This window comes from Tauraco erythrolophus, chromosome 24 (assembly GCF_009769465.1).
Source record: "Tauraco erythrolophus isolate bTauEry1 chromosome 24, bTauEry1.pri, whole genome shotgun sequence".
Classification (NCBI taxonomy): Eukaryota; Metazoa; Chordata; class Aves; order Musophagiformes; family Musophagidae; genus Tauraco; species Tauraco erythrolophus.
The window spans coordinates 5,927,345-5,944,224 of NC_141488.1; the positions used below are offsets into that span (position 1 = coordinate 5,927,345).

The 16,880-nt window shown below is 65.3% G+C and overlaps 3 protein-coding genes across 3 annotated transcripts in view; 1 reads left to right on the forward strand and 2 right to left on the reverse strand.

The window, feature by feature from the left end:
- MACF1 (microtubule actin crosslinking factor 1) overlaps positions 1-7,017 on the reverse strand; it is a 156,167-nt gene extending 149,150 nt beyond the window's left edge. The window contains 1 exon segment of the mRNA XM_086626033.1: positions 6,798-7,017. Within this exon segment, the coding sequence (XP_086482159.1) occupies positions 6,798-7,017 (220 nt within the window).
- The window catches only part of TSLIG1 (tRNA splicing ligase complex subunit 1), a 179,928-nt gene that overhangs the window by 9,089 nt on the left and 153,959 nt on the right, over positions 1-16,880 (forward strand). The window lies entirely within an intron of this gene.
- On the reverse strand, positions 14,804-16,194 carry NDUFS5 (NADH:ubiquinone oxidoreductase subunit S5). The gene is made up of 2 exons (XM_086626209.1): positions 15,979-16,194; positions 14,804-15,079 (listed from the first exon to the last, which is right to left on the reverse strand). The coding sequence occupies exons 1-2, from the start codon at positions 16,192-16,194 to the stop codon at positions 14,975-14,977; spliced, it is 321 nt and encodes a 106-aa protein (XP_086482335.1). The 3' UTR covers positions 14,804-14,974.

The window sequence follows — 16,880 nt, forward strand, 5'->3', positions numbered from 1 at the left end:
AAGCTCTCCTTCCTGGAGGAACCCAGTCACTCCACGACGCTGGAGCACCGGGTGGGAGAGGGGGGCCAAGGCCGGCACTGCTGGCTACTGGTGCTCCAGCTGGACCAGCACGAACAAGCACTGTAATTTCAATTTCTGTTTTGGAACAAAGCAAAACCGATGCAAACGACAGCTCTTTCCATGCCAGCCCCTGGCACCCGCCACAAAGTTTCCTCCACGCTGAACCCAGCTACATCAAAAGGGCTTTTTATTAATAAAAGTTTGTCAAGTACTTGGATGAGCCCGAGTCACGTTATCCAGCGCCTTTCCAAGGCGCCCGAAGAGGCTTTTATTCCCTGCTCCCTGTGAAAGCGGAGCGAGGCTGTGGGTTTCTCCCACCTCTGGGAAGTTTGAGTGGCACCCCCTGAATCGGGGAGCCGGGGAATTCATTATTCCCCTTTCTCTGCAGGCAGAAAGGAAAAGGAAACGGGCGCCACGAGCGCCTGGCTCCTCTCGACTCGGCCATCCACATTTGAAAGAGGTTTGGCTGCTGAACTTACAAACCAGAGTCCTCGGAGCCCTGTGGGGCTGAAATCTGGGCTCCGGGACAAGCCGACCTCTGCAGCAAGGGGAAAAAAATAACAAGAAGAATGGAAACGCACGCAACTCCTGGAGACGAGCTCCTGACATCAAAACTGCACACTCACTGCCGGTACCGACACCGGCACAGCCGCCGAGACGGCGACCCGGCGAGCACGTCGGCCCTTCGTCCCTGCCCAGCTACGGCTTGGGGAGAGGGAGTTCAGCCCCGCGGGGGGGATACAGGGACACCGGGGCAGCCGGAGCAGGGATGGGGGACAGGCGGTCCCTATGTACCTTTGGCCACTCCAGGGTAAGGGCGGCAGGGATCATGGATGTTGTTGTGCTCTGAGCAGCAAGGTGAGGAGCTGGGATGCCGGGCACCCCACGCAGGGGACACAGGGACCCCAGGACCCCCACGCAGGGACGCTGAGCCCCCAAGCAGCCCACGCAGGGGACACAGGGACCCCAGGACCCCCACGCAGGGATGCTGAGCCCCCAGGAAGGGGACACAGGGACCCCAGGCAGCCCACACAGGGGACACCTGGGCCACTCATCCCTTGTGCAACCCACGCAGTTCGGATACAGCGACACCCGGACTCCAGGCACCCCGCGCCGGGGACTCTCAGACCCCGGGTACCCCACGCAGGGGACCCTCATCCCGCAGGCACCCCACACTGGGCACACCAGGAACACCCAGACCCGGGGCACCCCACGCCGGGGACACCCGCAGCCCGGGCATCCCACCCCAACCACCCCGCCCAAGCGGGGCGCCGGGGAACACAGACGCCTCCAGAGCCCCGGCCACAGCGGCGGCCCCGGCTCAGCCCCCGCGGGGCGGCCCCGCCGCGCTCCAGGCCCCGCGCCGGGCCCCGCCGAGCCGCCGTACCTTTGTAGCGCTCCAGCACGTCCTCGTAGGCCTGGACGAACTCCTTCTCCTGGCTGCGGTTGGCCGGGAGCAGCCCCGGCACGTACCCGGCCATGGCGGCCTTTGTGCCGGTGCAACTGCCGGCGCGGCGGCCGAGGCCGGTCTGCGCCGAAGCGGCTTCCGCCCGCGCCGCCGCCCGCCCGGCGGCCCCGCCCACGCCCGGCGGCCCCGCCCACGCCCGGCGGCCCCGCCCACAAGGCCCCGCCCCCTCGGGGCCGGCCCCGCCCCCTGACCCCGGCCCCGGCCCCGCCGCGACCCCTGGCGGCGAAGCGCGGCAGCCCCGGGCGGGAGCGGCGGGGGGCACCGGGCGGTGACACGGCCCAGGCGGGGCCTCCCAAGGCCGCCACCGCCCCCCAGCGCCATCGCTGCCGCCCAGCGCCGCGCTGCCTCGCGCAGCTCCCCGGGGGCAACCGGTGAGCCCGGAGCAATGCGCCCGGTGAGTACAGGGCACTGCACCTACTGAGCCCTGGGCACTGCACCCACTGAGCCCGGAGCACTGCACTCCAGTGAGCACAGGGCACTGCACCCACTGAGTCCCGGCCACTGCACCCAGTGCACCCCAGTGAGCCCGGAGCACTGCACACCAGTGAGCCTAGGGCACTGCACCTAGTGCACTCCAGTGAGCCTGGAGCACTGCACCTCAGTGAGTCCAGAGCACTGCACGCCAGTGAGCACAGGGCACTGCACCCAGTGAGCCCAGTGAGCCCAGAGCACTGCACACCAGTGAGCCCAGGGCACTGCGCCCAGTGAGCATAGGCACTGTACCCAGTGAGCCCAGTGAGCGCGAAGCACTGCACCCCAGTGAGTCCAGAGCACTGCACCCCAGCGAGTCCAGAGCACTGCACCCAGTGCACCACAGTGAGCCTGGAGCACTGCGCCCAGTGAGCACAGGGCACTGCACCCAGTGCACCACATTGAGCACAGAGCACTGCACCCCAGGGCCTTCCAGTGAGCCCAAATTGCTGCTCCCCAGTGCCTCCCAGTGCAACAAGGACATTACCTCCTACTGCACCCAGTACAACCAAAGCGCTGCGTCCCACTGCATCCCAGCATTTCCCAGTTCAACAGGGGCATTACCTCCCAGTGCACTCCGTGCAATCAAAGCGCTGCTTCCCACTGTGCCCAGAGCACTGCATTCCAATGCCTCCCGGTGCGTCCCAGAGCACCCCAGTGCACCCAAGCCGGGGAGCGTCTCAGCTGCCCCCAGCTCCGCTGCCCAGCAGGATGGGGGTCCCGCTCTGCCCTGCACCCAAGGCCAGCCGGGCAGGTGGCCGCTCCAGACACTGACCCCAAATCCTGGGGGACAGAGGGTACCCCACCAAGGGGCACAGCAGGGCCAGGGGAAAACTCCATGGGGAAATGGGGATGGGGTGCAGAGCCAACCTGCCTGGCACCCCCATACCCACCAGAAACCCCACACGGTGCCCCCAGACCCCAGCCCCCCAAAACTCCAGCCCTCTGGCGACTCTGGATGTGGCAGAGCGAAACCTCCCACGGAAACAGGCGTTACGGGGGCACGAGGGTGGCTGTCCCCAGGCCAGGGGACACCGCAGTCCCCCCAACACCTGGCACCCCCCGCTCAGACCACAGGGCACCCCCTCACCATGACCCAAGGCTGGATCCAGCCCAGCCTGGGCAGCCCTGCCCCCCCGCCACCCGCCGGGGCAAATCCCAGCCTTTTTTGGCCATGGCAAGATGTTGCTTTTTCACCCTGTCTGCACCGTTCCCATGGCAACCGGAGGGCCAGGCTCCGCCAGCTGGGTAACCATGGCAACGAGAAAAGCCCCATCCCGCTCAGCCCAGACATCGTGTGTCTCCCCATCATCACCCAGGGGCCCCCCAAACCTCCCAGCAGCACCCCGGGGTGCTGGGGGCCGCACCTCACATCTGGCCGGGGGATGGCAAGGAGCCACCAGCAGCAACCGCCACCATCCTCCTCCTCCTCCCGCAGCCCTCAGCCTGAGGGGGGGTTACACAAATCATCCCCCTCGCTCTGGCTTCGGAGGCATTTCCCCTTCGCCACGATGCCATAATTAGGATCAGTAATTAACGTCGCACCGAGCGCCGGTGCCCGGCTGCATCCCCGGCAGTGCCTCCGTAGGGAGGAGGGTTTCAAGCCCGGCGACCGCGCCGGCGCGGCGGCCTCGTGGCTGGGCTGCCTTTGTGCCAAGCAGTGCCGAGGCAGGACAGCCGTCCTTGGGCGGCACAGCATCCCGCCGGGCACCGCCGCAGCGGCTGCGGCTCCTCCGGCTCTGCCCACACAGCCCCCGCGAAGCCGCCCAGCACGGAGCCCTGTGGAGCATCCAGAGCCTGTCAAAACACATTTCTGGGAAAAGGGAAACCTGTGCCCGTCAGCGGGCACCCAGCGGCTCCTCCTTGGGCAGCGGGAGAGCAGCTGGAAACCTGCCCTGGCTCTGTGAGCGGGAGGGTGTGCGGCTCCCGGGGCAGCGGAGAACAAGGAGGTTTGTTCCCACGTCCCTGCGGATGCTGCCCCGGCACATCTCCCGGCACATCTCCCTCCGCTCAGCCAAGGCTCTGCCTCTGCCAGCGCCGCGGGTGACGCTCCCGGATGACAAAGGACTCCCAGGAGCCTTTTCAAACAGACCCAGCGCAGCCCTCGGAAAGCCCCCGTGACGCCTCTCCCACCACCCCCCACACGCCACCTCTGACGCCCGCTCCCCCCTCGCACCCTGTCCCACCCCAGCCCCTCGCACCCCAGCACCACCCCAGGACTGCCCCAGCACCCCCTCAGCACCCCACCAGCAGACCGTGACCCCTGGCAGGATCAAGCGCAAGCAAGTTTAGGATGAAAGAGCCTTTTCTTCCAAAAGCAGCCCCCCCCCAGCCACCACCCTCACCCTCTGCCAAGCAGCCAGAGCGAGACAGAGCAATGCAGGGCCAAAGGCTGAACTCTGACCCACCACGTCCTGCTCCCCTTTCGCCCTCCCGGCCCATCCCATAGCCTTCCAGGGAGATGCCAGCCAAGCAGGGAACAGCTCTGGAGGCCGCCTGGGGACCCAGCCCAGCACTGGTGGTACCAAAGGCGCAGGCACAGACAGTCGGGGGGGGGGGAAGTAGCATGTCCCAGCCCCCCGTGCCACAGCCCTGGCACCTCCCGCCATGTCCTCACCAGCACGGCCCCTCCCTGGGCACCACCATGTCCTCCTTTCCTTGGCTCTGATGGCCAGAGGGGACGTAGAGACCATCAGCCCCATGGGCAGCGGGAAGGAAGAGCATCCCAGATCCCTGTGTCTCCCCAAAACCACCGAGGTGCTGATGCTCCTGCGCAGCCCCTGCAAGGTCCACAGCCAGGTGCGAGATGGGGCTCCCCAGCCCCACACGATGCCCAGGCTCCGTCCTCACCACTGGGCTGGCTCCCTGGTGTCCCTTCCCAGGGGTCCCAGGGACCCGAGCCCCTCCTCAGGCGCACTGAGAGGTACCAGCTCCCCCGGGGCATGTCCTGCCACCGTCCCCGGTCCCCTACCCCATGGCAGGGACAGGCACCGGGGCGGCCAGTGAGCTGCAGACAGTCCCGCTGAATAATGCAAGGAAAGGAATCAATATTTCAGCTCCTTTTTAAACCTGGTGACACAAAACTGTCTCCAAACTCTTTTTTTTCCCAGCTCAGCACTGTCTAGCTGCACCTCGCGAGTTATTTTTAATGGGGAATCTGCCTGAGACCGGATTTTGTGACATCCCCCTGCCTTTAATCACAGGCTGGATCCAGCCAGCGTGACGACAAGCGCTCGGCATCCCGGGCAGGCGGGGAGAAACGCGGCTGGGGGAATGGATGTGCCCTGGGGTGCGGGAGGGGATGGGGCTTTCAGGGGGAGCAGGAGCCCTGGCACGGAGCAGAGCTGATCCATGAGCCATGGATGGGTTTGGGGGCTGCGGGTGCTCGGTGGGGCCCTGGCAGCCCGGCCATCTCCCAGCCTCGGCAGTGCTGGTGTTTGGGGCAGGACCGGCCGCACCCTGCGCGTTTGCTTCCCCCAGCCCCAGTGTGTTTTTGAGAACCATCATTTGAATCAACTGGTTCTTCCTGCCCGGAGACGCCTGTGAGCCACGACGGCACAACCTGCCCGAGCGGCACCGTGGCACAGGCAGAGCCACGCGCACCCCACTGTGCCCATGCAGGCAGGCAGGGAGGGCAGGCAGCCAGCATCCTGCTCCTGCCCCGGTGGGATCTGCCCATGTGCCAGTTGCCACAGACACATGGAGGCTGGGATCCCACTGCTCCCCAGTGCTCCCAGTCTGAGTCCCCACAGCGTGCAGAGCCCAGCGCTGGGGCCGATTTGCCGTTGGTTGGGGGCTGGCGGGGGCTGGCAGGGGCTGGCAGGGGCTGGTGGGCTGAGTGGGCGCCTCGGGAGCTCACCGCCCTCCAGCACGCCTCTGCCAGCGAGATGAAAGGCAGGCTCCGGGCTTCCCTTGGGGCGGCAGCCGGGAACAGTCCAGCCAGGGCTTGGTGGGGGCCCCTCGGCACAGCCCCGAATTCCCGTTTGCCCCGGCAGGAGCAGATGAAAGACCCCTGTGGCACGGGCAGAAGGGGCCAGACCCCAGAAGCCTGTTTGTCCTGGGTGAAGAAGCAAATCCCAGCTCCGGCACCCAGGGTCACCACCTTGAGCGAAGCTCCTCCATTCTCCCTCCATCCTCCCTCCCGGATGGCCCCGGAGCGGAGTCCCTGCCAGCCCCATCAACTGGTGCTTGGTGAAGGAGCCACCAGCCATGGTGGGTCCAACCCTGTCTTTGTTCCTCCTTCCCGTCCCTGTCCTTTCCCCAGGGTGTGACAGCAGCCGGCGGGCACTGTGGCAGCACTGCAGGCAAGGGGACAGACGGGGCAGTGTCCCCTGCACCATGCAGCAGCTCAGGGACCCCGGGGGCGTCCCAGTGACCACAGCAAGGGGGCTGCAATGAGCAGCCCTGGCTCCATCAGCCAGCAGGGAGTCACAAACCTCCCAGGGCAAATTCCTTCCCGGAGTCTGGCCAAGGCCATTGTTCCACCAAGGAGCCATTTAGTCCTTAATTAGACATTTTAATGTCACCCAACCCGAGCGTTAGAGGTGCCCAGTCATCCCTTAACCCCAGCGTGCTGAGGCTATGAACAACTCGCCGCGAGCCCTGCCCGGACAGAACAAAGCCATTGCGGAGCCGAACTGCCACCCTGGCCCTCGGCCACCAAAGGCCACATCATCCCCGTCCCATCCATTCTCCGGCTCCCTGGGAAGCAGCGGGGCACGGCAAAGACCCCGAAACCATCTCAGCCCCATCTCCCCACCCTCGGGGGGACCCACCGCACAACAGGGCGCTGCCTTACCTGCGACCCTGACGACAGCCCTCTCGGCCGGGTCCAGCACCGAGTCCTGGCTCTTCCGCTTCCTCTGCTCATGGAGGGGTAAATTCCAGGGCAAGGTGTCCCCGGGGGGGCAGGGGGAGAGGCTGCCCGAGCGCTCGCTGCGGTAGGAACGCTCGCTCCGGCATGACCGCTCGCTCCGGCACGACCGCTCGCTGAGGGTCTCCTCATCGGAGGACGACATGGTCCGTGGCGCGGGCGGGAGGGCGGGCAGGGCGGGCAGGACGTCCCCGTGGGCAGCAGCCTGCAGAAGGAGCAAACAGCGCGTGACGCCGGGCCACTGGCCACGGCTCCCTCCCCGCCACGGGCGCCGGGGGTGATGGAGAAGCGACCATCCCGCCATGGACGTCTCTGTTTTTGCACCTATGCCCAAGCACCCTCTTGGGTGGGTGAATCAGCCCTCCCAGAGCTCCTAAATGCTGCCTCAGTTTCCCCCTTGCTGGTCTGTCAGCCAGGGCTTCCAGGGACAGGAATGGTGGCACAGCCACCCCTCTGCCAGCAAAGCTCACACTGGCATCCCTGGCACCGGCTCACTCCCACAAAGCAAAGTCCAACCTTTTGGGTTCGATTTCTTTGTGCTTGGTGCAAGAAGAAGCCACCAGCTCAGCGCTGCCCTTTGTACCTGCCGTTTCCCCCCTCTCTGAGCAGGAACAGCTTTAAAAATCCTATTAATGGTGGTAGGGGAAAATGGTAGGGCTTTCTGGAGCACACTGGGAGCGAGCTGTGGCGCGTACACACGCTGGGCAAATAAGCACCTTGCATGAGACATATTTAAAATAATTCTCATTGTGTCCTCTAGCTCGACCAGGAAAAAGGCACATGAAACGACGGAGACTCCTACAACCGATGTGCCGCGGCAGAGGAGCCGCCTCCATCGCGCGGAGCTTTTCCTTATTATCATCATTTAATCGGCAAAACAGGAACAAAGAGACCCAAAAAAACATTAAAAGAAAGGGAGAAAGGATTCCATGAGTCATGCACCCCCCCATTGAAAAGCTGCAAAAAATGAACCGCGGCCCAAACCCGCGTCTCCACGGGCAGCCCCGACGCCTGCACCGAGGGGCTCAGCCCTCGCCCTGCTTTGGGGGGAGCCGCGGGTGCGGGGCTGGGGGGGCTGCGGGTGGGCGGGGGGGCTGGTGCCCGGGGGAAGCAGGGCCGGGGGCTGCGGGGGCTGCGGGGAGCCCGGGTTTGCGGCGCGGGCAGGGGGTGCAGCAGGTGCGGGAGGCAGCGGGGTGCGGGCACGGCTCTGCGGGGGCACACGCGGCTGGGCTGGCCCTCCCCCCGGGGCCTGCGCTCCCCGGGTCCTGCTCCCCCCGCCCAGGTCCTCTCCCCCGGGGCGGCATCCTCCGGCGGCCGCAGCCCCAGCCCAGCTCCGGCGGCTGCTGCCCGCCTTTCCCGCTCCATCCCCATCCCCATCCGCCGCTTTTCCCCGCTCCATCTGCCGCCCTTCCCCGCTCCATCCGCCGCCCTACCCCTGTCGCTCTCCGGTGCGCACCCCCCCGCCCGCAGCTCCGGCCCCGCTCACCCCCCGGCGCCGCTCCGACCCCGCTCCCGGCGGCTCGGCGCGGGCAGGACGCGGCGCTCCCGGTCCCGCAGCCGCTCCCGCTCCCGGCCCGGCCGTGCGCTCTCGGTACGGCCGCTCGCGGTCCCGCCGTGCGCTCCCGCCGCTGCCGCTGCCGCGGCGCCTCCCCCGGCCCGGCCCGGCCCTGCCCACCGGGGCGGCACGGAGCGGCGGGGGGGTCCCAGCCGCCTCCCGCCCCGCGCAGCTCCGGAGACCGGCGCCGGCACCCGTCCCTGTGTCAACCCAACCCGGCACCCGCCGCCTCGGGCACTCCCGGTCCGGCCCCGGGCATCCCCCCCTGGCTCCCCCCAACTCATCCTGTGCCCCCCAACCTGCCCGCGCTCCTCACGGCACCCCAATGCCTGTCACCTCCCCGGGCTCCCCCATAACCCACCCTACACCCCCGCCCTGCACCCCCATTGCACAGAGGGTCCCCCCAAACCACCCATCAGCCCCCCACACTCCCCACAGCCCCCCCCCGGGTACTCCCTTCCCCCCCAGCACCCCCCCTCCACCCCATCCTCTGCATGCCCCCCAGGCCCAGGGTTAACTAGAGCACCCATCGATCCCGTCCGGCAGCCGTGACAGGAGCACAGAGGGGGGGACATGAGCAGGACGCGGGGGGACGTGAGCAGGGATAGGCCCAGAAGGGGCCGGAGGGCTGCGCTGGGGAAACCGTGGGGTGCCCAGAGCCTCACCTGCGGGGCAGCGAGACATGCCAGGCTCAGCCGAGTCAGTCCTGGCAGCAGCCGTGGCGCAGGCAGGGTCACCAGCAGCAGCCCCAAGGGGTGGCTGAGATGCACCACGGCCCCAGCCACTTGGCAGGAGTCAATCAGGATAAACCGCTCCGGCTGACAGCAGATCCAACCGCTCCGCACCGACGGCGGGACCCAGCGAGCAACAGCACCGTGCCACGGCCCCGGGCCAGTGCGGCTGCTCCCACGGTGTCGCGCAGGGTCGGGCCAAGCTCGTCGCCCCGGTCCCCCGGGGATGTCGGCGCAGCCAGCTGCCCCGCGGGCGTCTCTCCCCCACCGGTTCTCAGATGTCATCCCAACACGTTCTTCTGCTTCTCAGCAGCTGTTTCCCCGAGTACCTCCAGCGAGGGGGTGGGACACAGTGGAGGACACGGCACGGGGTGTGGTGACACCCCGCTCTTGGACACTTGGGACGTGGCTGTAAAGGAGCACGTGTTGCCCTGCAGCCCTGCCCGGTCGGATCCAGGGACGCGGAGAGCAGCGCAGGAGGAAGCACTTGGCCAAAACCCACCTGGGCGCAGATGCACCAGTGGGACGTACCGAGCCCATGGACGCAGCGCCCAAGGCCTGGCGGACACCAGCACTGGCTGGTAACGAGGCCACGAGCTCCCCAGGACCCGCGAGCCCCGATAACTCTGCAGCCAGGCTGGGCTGGTGCTGGGGCACCGTGGGCAGAATAAAGGGTTATACTGGAAAATGGTTTCCTCATGGGCCAGCACCAGCTCCGTCGCCCCGGCACCGCTTTCTCTCCACTCCCCCCACGCAGCTCTTGCACCCCTTGAGTGGGTCGTGCCGAACGCTGATGGATAAACACAGCCGGTGTGCTCGAGCAGGGGCCGTGGGTCCCAGCACCACGAGGGACCCCAAAATCCACAAGAGCCAGGGAGTGGGGAGGGCTCGTCCTGCCGGAGCCGGCAGCATCAGCTGCACCGGCGGGAGGAAAGCGCCCGAAGAGCCAGACACCGCTCACGCCATTCCCAAAGCTCCCGGACGGGTTGGGCAGCTCAGCCGCGTGTTTGCGACGCGCGGAGGCCCCCGGCTGACGGCCCCGCGAGTCCGGCTGCGGCTCCCCCGGGGTCCGGCACACACCGGGGCGATGGGCACGCTGCCCCCCCCCGTCACCCCCGATCCCACCCACCGTGGCTGGGCACCGCTCGCCCTCAGGGTGTGACACACATGGCTCAACCACGCCGCCGGCTGCGGCACTGGCATTAGGGTGATGTGTCCCTTCGTCACCCCGCGCTCGGTGCCACCGGCCGGGCTCTGCCCTCCGCCCTCATGGCACTCTCGAAGCACACCCGGCTGATCCGTGCCAGCCCAGAGCAGCGAGGGCGGCCGGGAGACGGTGCCTGTTCCAGCCTGTGCGGATTTGGCACCAAGAACACCTTTCCCAAAATCCCTCACAGCGCCCGGCGGCGCTGGATTATTCGTGCTGCGAATCTGGGTTAACATCGTGCCTTGTTTTGCCGACGTGGGGACGGGGAATCACTATTTCAGGAGGAAGGGGGGAAGCGGGAGGGGGTTCTCCCTAAATCATTTCATCTCCCTGTTCCTGCACAGGAGGGTGCCGAGACCTTGGGGTCCCACTCGGCTTCCGCAGGGAGACATCTCCTGGGACACGGCTCTGCCCCAGGATCTGTCCCCTCTCCCTCATTAAAACCTCTGCCCAAGCCCACCGATGAAACCTCCTTTTCTCTTGACTTTGGATAAATTATTCATCTCCCAAGAGTTGTTTATTCCCCCTCTCCAAAGCAGAGAGGAGCTGCAGATGCTGCTGGAGGCTCCGGGCACATCCGGGGATGTGGGAGCTGCAGGAGGTTGGGGTCACCCACTCCATGGACCCCAACTCCCGCTCCCGGGCAGCTGAGGGTTATAGAAAAATGGGAATGGGGGAGCTGGCGGGAGGGAAGCTGTTGGGAAACCAGCCGAGGAAGAACGCGAGCGATGCCCTCGCCGACTCCCTGGGTGCCTCCCACCCAGCTGGGGTGCGCCAAAAAAACGACAAAAAAGCCAACAGTGAAATATAAATTTGGATCCGCTACCCACTGGAAATGAATCCTGTTCAGAGCTCCGCGGTGAACTACATTCAGCAGCCGAGGATGCTCCAAATTTGCCCGGGGGAACCCGCTCGGGATGATCGGACCCGTTTTCCATCGCTGCTGCTCAGCCAGAGCCTCGGCCATGGTCTCCTTCTGCCAGAGCCGGGAGATGGATGTTTTATCTCTCCATGAACTTGATCGTTTTCATCAGGTCTTTGGGGATTTTCCTTATCAGCTGAAATTTCCAATGGAGCTTTTAACTACGACAACCAGCTCCGCTCCTCCCAGTCCCTGCCGCTCTCCACTCGCCCGTGGCTGCGGTAACGCCTGTCGCCAGAACAATCAGACTCCGGATGGATCTAAAGAGCCACTCGGGAGGCAGAAGCGTTTAGATACATTCCAATATTTCCTCCGCCATCCAGACAGCTCCACGAGATGAGTCACGCTTGACACCCGCAAGTTGCCTGGTTTTTTGCTGAGCCCTTTTTTCCCCCCTCCCTTGGTTGGAAAAGCAACCAAGCAATCCCTCCCTTTCACAGCTCCTTTTTTTTTTTTTTTTTTGCAAACCAGCAATTCCCAGGAGCACCAGTCCGTGCTGCCGCGCGGCTCCGGGTGCCGCCAGCCTCCGCAGCCTGCTCGCCAGGGGTGCCAGGGGTCTGCCATGCAACCCAGCCAATGACTGTGGCAGTCAAGCTGCCACCAGAAGAGCCGTTGGTGGGGCCGATGCCAGCCGTGGGAATCTGCTGCCTTCCCGAAGCCACCTCCGTGTCCCTGACCCCTCCGCGGTGCCTAATGCCTCTCCGGGAAAGGGGAGAGTAATTAATGGTCGTCCATAACAAGCGATGGCAATGGAGGGGGTGCAGCACAGCACAGGGGCTCCCAGTCAGCCCCACTCCCTAAATTTCCATCCTTGATGGAAACCCAGGGGCTGACACCAGCGGAATCGCAGTCCGGCTCGGTGGGGAAACAGCTCCGGGCACACCAGCCCACAGTGGGCAGGAGCTTCCCGCTGCACTGGCACAGCTCAGCCCTGCTGGGCGCTTTCCAGGGGTGCGATGTCGTCCCACCCGTGCCCCCCATCCTGCCGCCAGCTCTCCACTGCGGATCAAGGCCAACGGCTCACGCGGCACCATTCCATCTCTGCCCCCATCACAATTTTCTCCCTCTGTCCATTGTTTGTTCGTTCTGGCGGCTGGAAGCTCCAGCAGCCCCCACCCCACAGAGCCCACCAGCACCGTACTGGGAGCCTCCCAGGGTGTTTTCACTCGACATCGGTCAAGTTTCTGCCCATTTCTCCATGCTGCTCTCACGTCTTCCCAGCATTTCCCTCCACTGCTGCCCAGGGAGCCCCCTGCCTGCTTTTGTAGCCAAAAGGCTGTAAATCCGCCTGGGCATCGGCATCGTTACATGAATTTTCCTCTGCTGAAACTAATCAGCACTGAACAGTTTTCACGTTTGAAAGCATCAAACGAAATCCCTGAGGATTATCATCCCGTTACGCACGGCGAGAGCAGCTCCCTGGCTCCGGCAGCCGATGCCAGGATGTCCGGCAATCGCACCCGGGTCCAGCCAGGATGGGATCTCGGTTCGATGATTCTCTCAGCAATCTGGCCACGGGCAGGAAATAAAAAAAAAACAACATCAAAACTGATGGAAAAAGCACATTATTTCTGGCATAACCTAAAATAGAGGCAGCACGTAAACGGCAGCGGAGCAGCGCAGGGAGGAGCCGGAACTGGCACTCGGACGTGCCCTCGGCTCGGAGCACCTGGACCCAGAGCCGGATTTCGGAGCGCTCCGACACTGCCCGCCCCCGGCACCTGCCCCTGCCAGGGAGAAACGTGGCTCCATCCCACACGCCGGGATGACTGCGGCCGTGAATCAGCCCGAGCGGAGGGAACCCATCTGGGCCGGAGTAATTGATCCATCTGGGCCTGGGGGAAGGGAGAAAGCTCCCGGCAGTGCTGGGAAAGGCCGGTTCGGAGGGAGCTGTGGGAGGGGAGATTCAAGAGGAGCACCTGAAATCCCAAAAAAGCCAAACCGTGCTGGGATGGCACCTGCAAGACCATCACTGCCACAGCCCACCTGGAACCAGGATGAAACTCAGGGAATTGTTTCTTCCAGCGTCCCGGGCAGCTGGGACAGCACGGAGGCAGGGCAGAGAGCCCCAAAAACACCCACCCTATCCAAGGGCGCAGCCTCTTCCATGGTCTGTGCCTGGAGTCAGGGCTCTTCAAGCCTCCTCCCACCCCCAGGATGGATCCGTGGGCCCGCCGCAGCGTCCCGGCCCCCGGGAGTTCCCTCTCCGCAGGCAGGGGAGGGGTCCCAGCCAGGAGAGTTTGGGTTTTCCCTCCTGCCACAGCTCCCGTTCCGCGACGTTTTAATTTCAACCCCCAATTTCAGGCACGCGCTGTGTAAACACAAACCAGCTGCTCTCCTCCAGCCGGTTAATCATTCCCAACGTGTCTGGAGAAAGAGGGGATCTGCCACGGCCACCCTCGGCCCTCAGGAGAGACCACCTCTTCTCAGCCGGAGACAGGCGCAGAGGCGCGTGTCCGAAGTACTGACGATCCACGGACAAAGGCACCAGCAGGAGTTGGGGACCTGGATCCAGGAGCAGAAGCTGGGGACCTGGATCCGGGAGCAGGAGCGAGAGCCCCACGCAGCCCCTCGGTGCAGCTCGGAGAGGGGCACCAGCTGCCTCCACCCGCTGGAGGTTACACGGCGCTCGGGTCCGCGTTCACCATCCCAGCGCGGGGATTTGTGAGGATCAGGAATCTCCCGGGCTCCACCTGCACCAAAGATGAAGCATTAAACCCACCATCACTGGTATTAAAATTGCAGATTAAAGCACAGATCCGTCCCCTCTCTACTCCCAGGTCCTCACCGGCTTTAATGCTGTCACAAAACCAAGCTGGATTTGGCGGGAATGGGGGAAACACTCCCCCTGGGAAGGGAGGAACACCAGCTGCACAGGCAGGTCCCGCTGCCAGGGCTCAGCACGGGGGGACAGACCGCCCCGGCTGTGCCAGGGCCACCCGCCGCGGCGCTCAGTGGATCCCGCTGACACAGGGGATTCCGCAGCAAAGTCCCCAGCGCGGAGATCCGCCTCTGGCACTAAAGAGCAAGGGAGAAACTGAATCCATCTGCTCCCACCCCGAATCTGGGCAGGAACGAGTCACTTTAACTAGGTTTTCACCTCATAAACCACCACAGGTGGCTGGAGAGCAACTGGGGAGAGCCCAGCACACACCAGTCCCGTGCCCTGGCTGTAAATTAAGATGAAGTTTTGCAGGACAAGCTTGGATAGGTTTGCGTTTTGGGTTTTTTTTAACTCTTTCAGGTCATTTCTCTTGTTTCCAGCAGTGCTCACTGCCTGGGAGACCTGCACGCAGGTCAGCGGGAGGGATGAAAGGGATGACTCGCAACGGCCCACAGCACCCACTCCCTCTGGCTCTGGGAGCACTGGAGCTTCCCAAGGGCACATCCCCAGCACCGCTGCGGTGCTCCTGGGGGTCTCAAAAGCTCCCCTGGCAGCACTGCTACAGGGAAAGACTCTCAAGCCATGCTTTACTCCAGAAAAAAAAGACAAGAGAGCCAAGCGTTGTTCCGAAGTAGATGTTTTATGATTTACTAGCCCAAGCAATGCCCGACGTGGCGTCACTGCCCCTCAGCAGGGCCCCCGCGCAGACCCTACGCCACCGCTGCAGCGTGACCCGGTTGTGCCACAGGTTTTTGTCCACGTCACCAGCTCCGCAGGCGACCGAGGGTCACATCTCCCCTGGATCACGGCCGTGGCTCCTCTTTGCCCTTGTGGTAGTCGGGCGGTGTGTACTTCCCTTCCTTGATCAACTTGTCCCTCTGCTCCAGGATGGTTTTCAGCCGCGCAGCCTGGTGGAACACACACACAGCAGGGTCGCAGCGGTCAGGAAAGCACTTACGTGGCGCCTGGCACAGGGCCCAGGACCCACTGCGCGTGGCACCCGTGCCAACCCTGCCCTGGGGGGGACCTGCATGTATCTCACACACAGGTTTGTGCCTCCTACCAAAGGCTTTGGGGCTTTCGGGCTGTCGCGACACATTTCACTACTACCGATTTACTAACATTTAACATTTTCCTGCGAAGGATAACTGGGTTTCCAGCCCACAGCCGACCAGGCAGCACTTTCTCCCATCGCTGCTGCAGCTGAGGACCGGCTGGAGCTGCTGCTGGAGAAGAGGACGGCCGCACCGAAGCGAGGAAGGGCCTGGGGGGGGGCCCAAGCCCTGGTGCTCTGCGCTGCTCCGCGACCCGCTGCTCCCACAGCCCACCCCGCCCCTCGGGAAGGGGCTGCCGCAGGGCCAGGCCCCCCCCTCGCACTGTGTAGGGCACACCGCCTGCCCGCTGCCAGCCGGGGGATGGTACTTCAGAACACCAGGAGCACCCCTGGCAGCACTGCCCCCTCTAATCCCGCTGTCAGCTGGGGGGTGGTACTTCGGAACACCAGGAGCACCCCTGGCAGCACTGCCCATCCTGATCCCGCTGCCAGCCGGGGGGTGGCACTTCGGAACACCAGGAGCACCCCTGGCAGCACTGCCCCCTCTAATCCCGCTGCCAGCTGGGGAGTGGTACTTTGGAACACCAGAAGCCCCCCTGGCAGCACTGCCCACCCTGATCCCGCTGCCCAGCCCGGGCTGGAGCCCCCAGACCTTCTCCAGAGCTTGGCCTGGACCCCCCGCAGCCCGTCCCCAGCCCCGTCGGCCCGGTGCCCCCCCTGCAGCCCGGCCCCAGAGCCCCCCCGGGCGCTCACCAGCTTGGTGTGGCGCATGCACTCCATGAAGTCCTCGTACTCGGGGCGGCACTCGCGGCGGGCGCGGGTCTGGCCCAGCCCGTGCCCGCACTCCACCCACTCGCGCTCGAAGGCGTGGCAGGCCGCGGCGTGCCCGTAGGGCTGCGGCATGCTCTGCCGCAGCAGCCACCGGTCCACATCGATGCCCAGCTGCCGCTGCAGCTCCCAGAACGGCATCGCTCCGCGCTCGTCGCGACACGGGCACCGCCGCGACACCGACAGCCCCCGTCCTTCACGGGCCTTTCGCGACACCGTCAAGCGCAGCTGGAGCCGCGACGCCCGCACCGCGCTTTACGTCTGGGATGTCCCGGCGGAGCCAGCGAGACGGGCGGCGCGAGCGGCTCCTCCCGCTGCAGCGCCCCCTGGCGGGGCGGAGGAGCGGCCACGCGCCGCGCCCCAGCGCTCCCTGCCGGCAGCCCGGAGTACTGCCAGCGTCCGACCGGAGCGCTCCCAGTGCCCCCAGCCCAGCGCCCCCGTGTCCCCAGTATCCCATCGCTCCCGGTGCCCCCAGACCAGTGCCCCGGTGCCCCCCAGTATCCCACCGCTCCCGGTGCCCCCAGCCCAGTAGCCCAGTGTCCCCCAGTATCCCGTCGCTCCCAGTTCCCCCAGCCCAGTGCCCCGGTGCCCCCAGTATCCCACCGCTCCCAGTGCCCCCAGCCCAGTGCCCCGGTGCCCCCCAGTATCCCATCGCTCTCAGTGCCCCCAGCCCAGCACCCCCGTGTCCCCCAGTATCGCATCGCTCCCAGTGCCCCCAGCCCAGTGTCCCCACAGCGCTCCCAGTGCCCTCAGCCCAGCGCCTCGTCATGCCCCGGTGTCCCCCAGTATCCTGTCACTCCCTGTGCCCCCAGCCCAGTGCCTCGGTG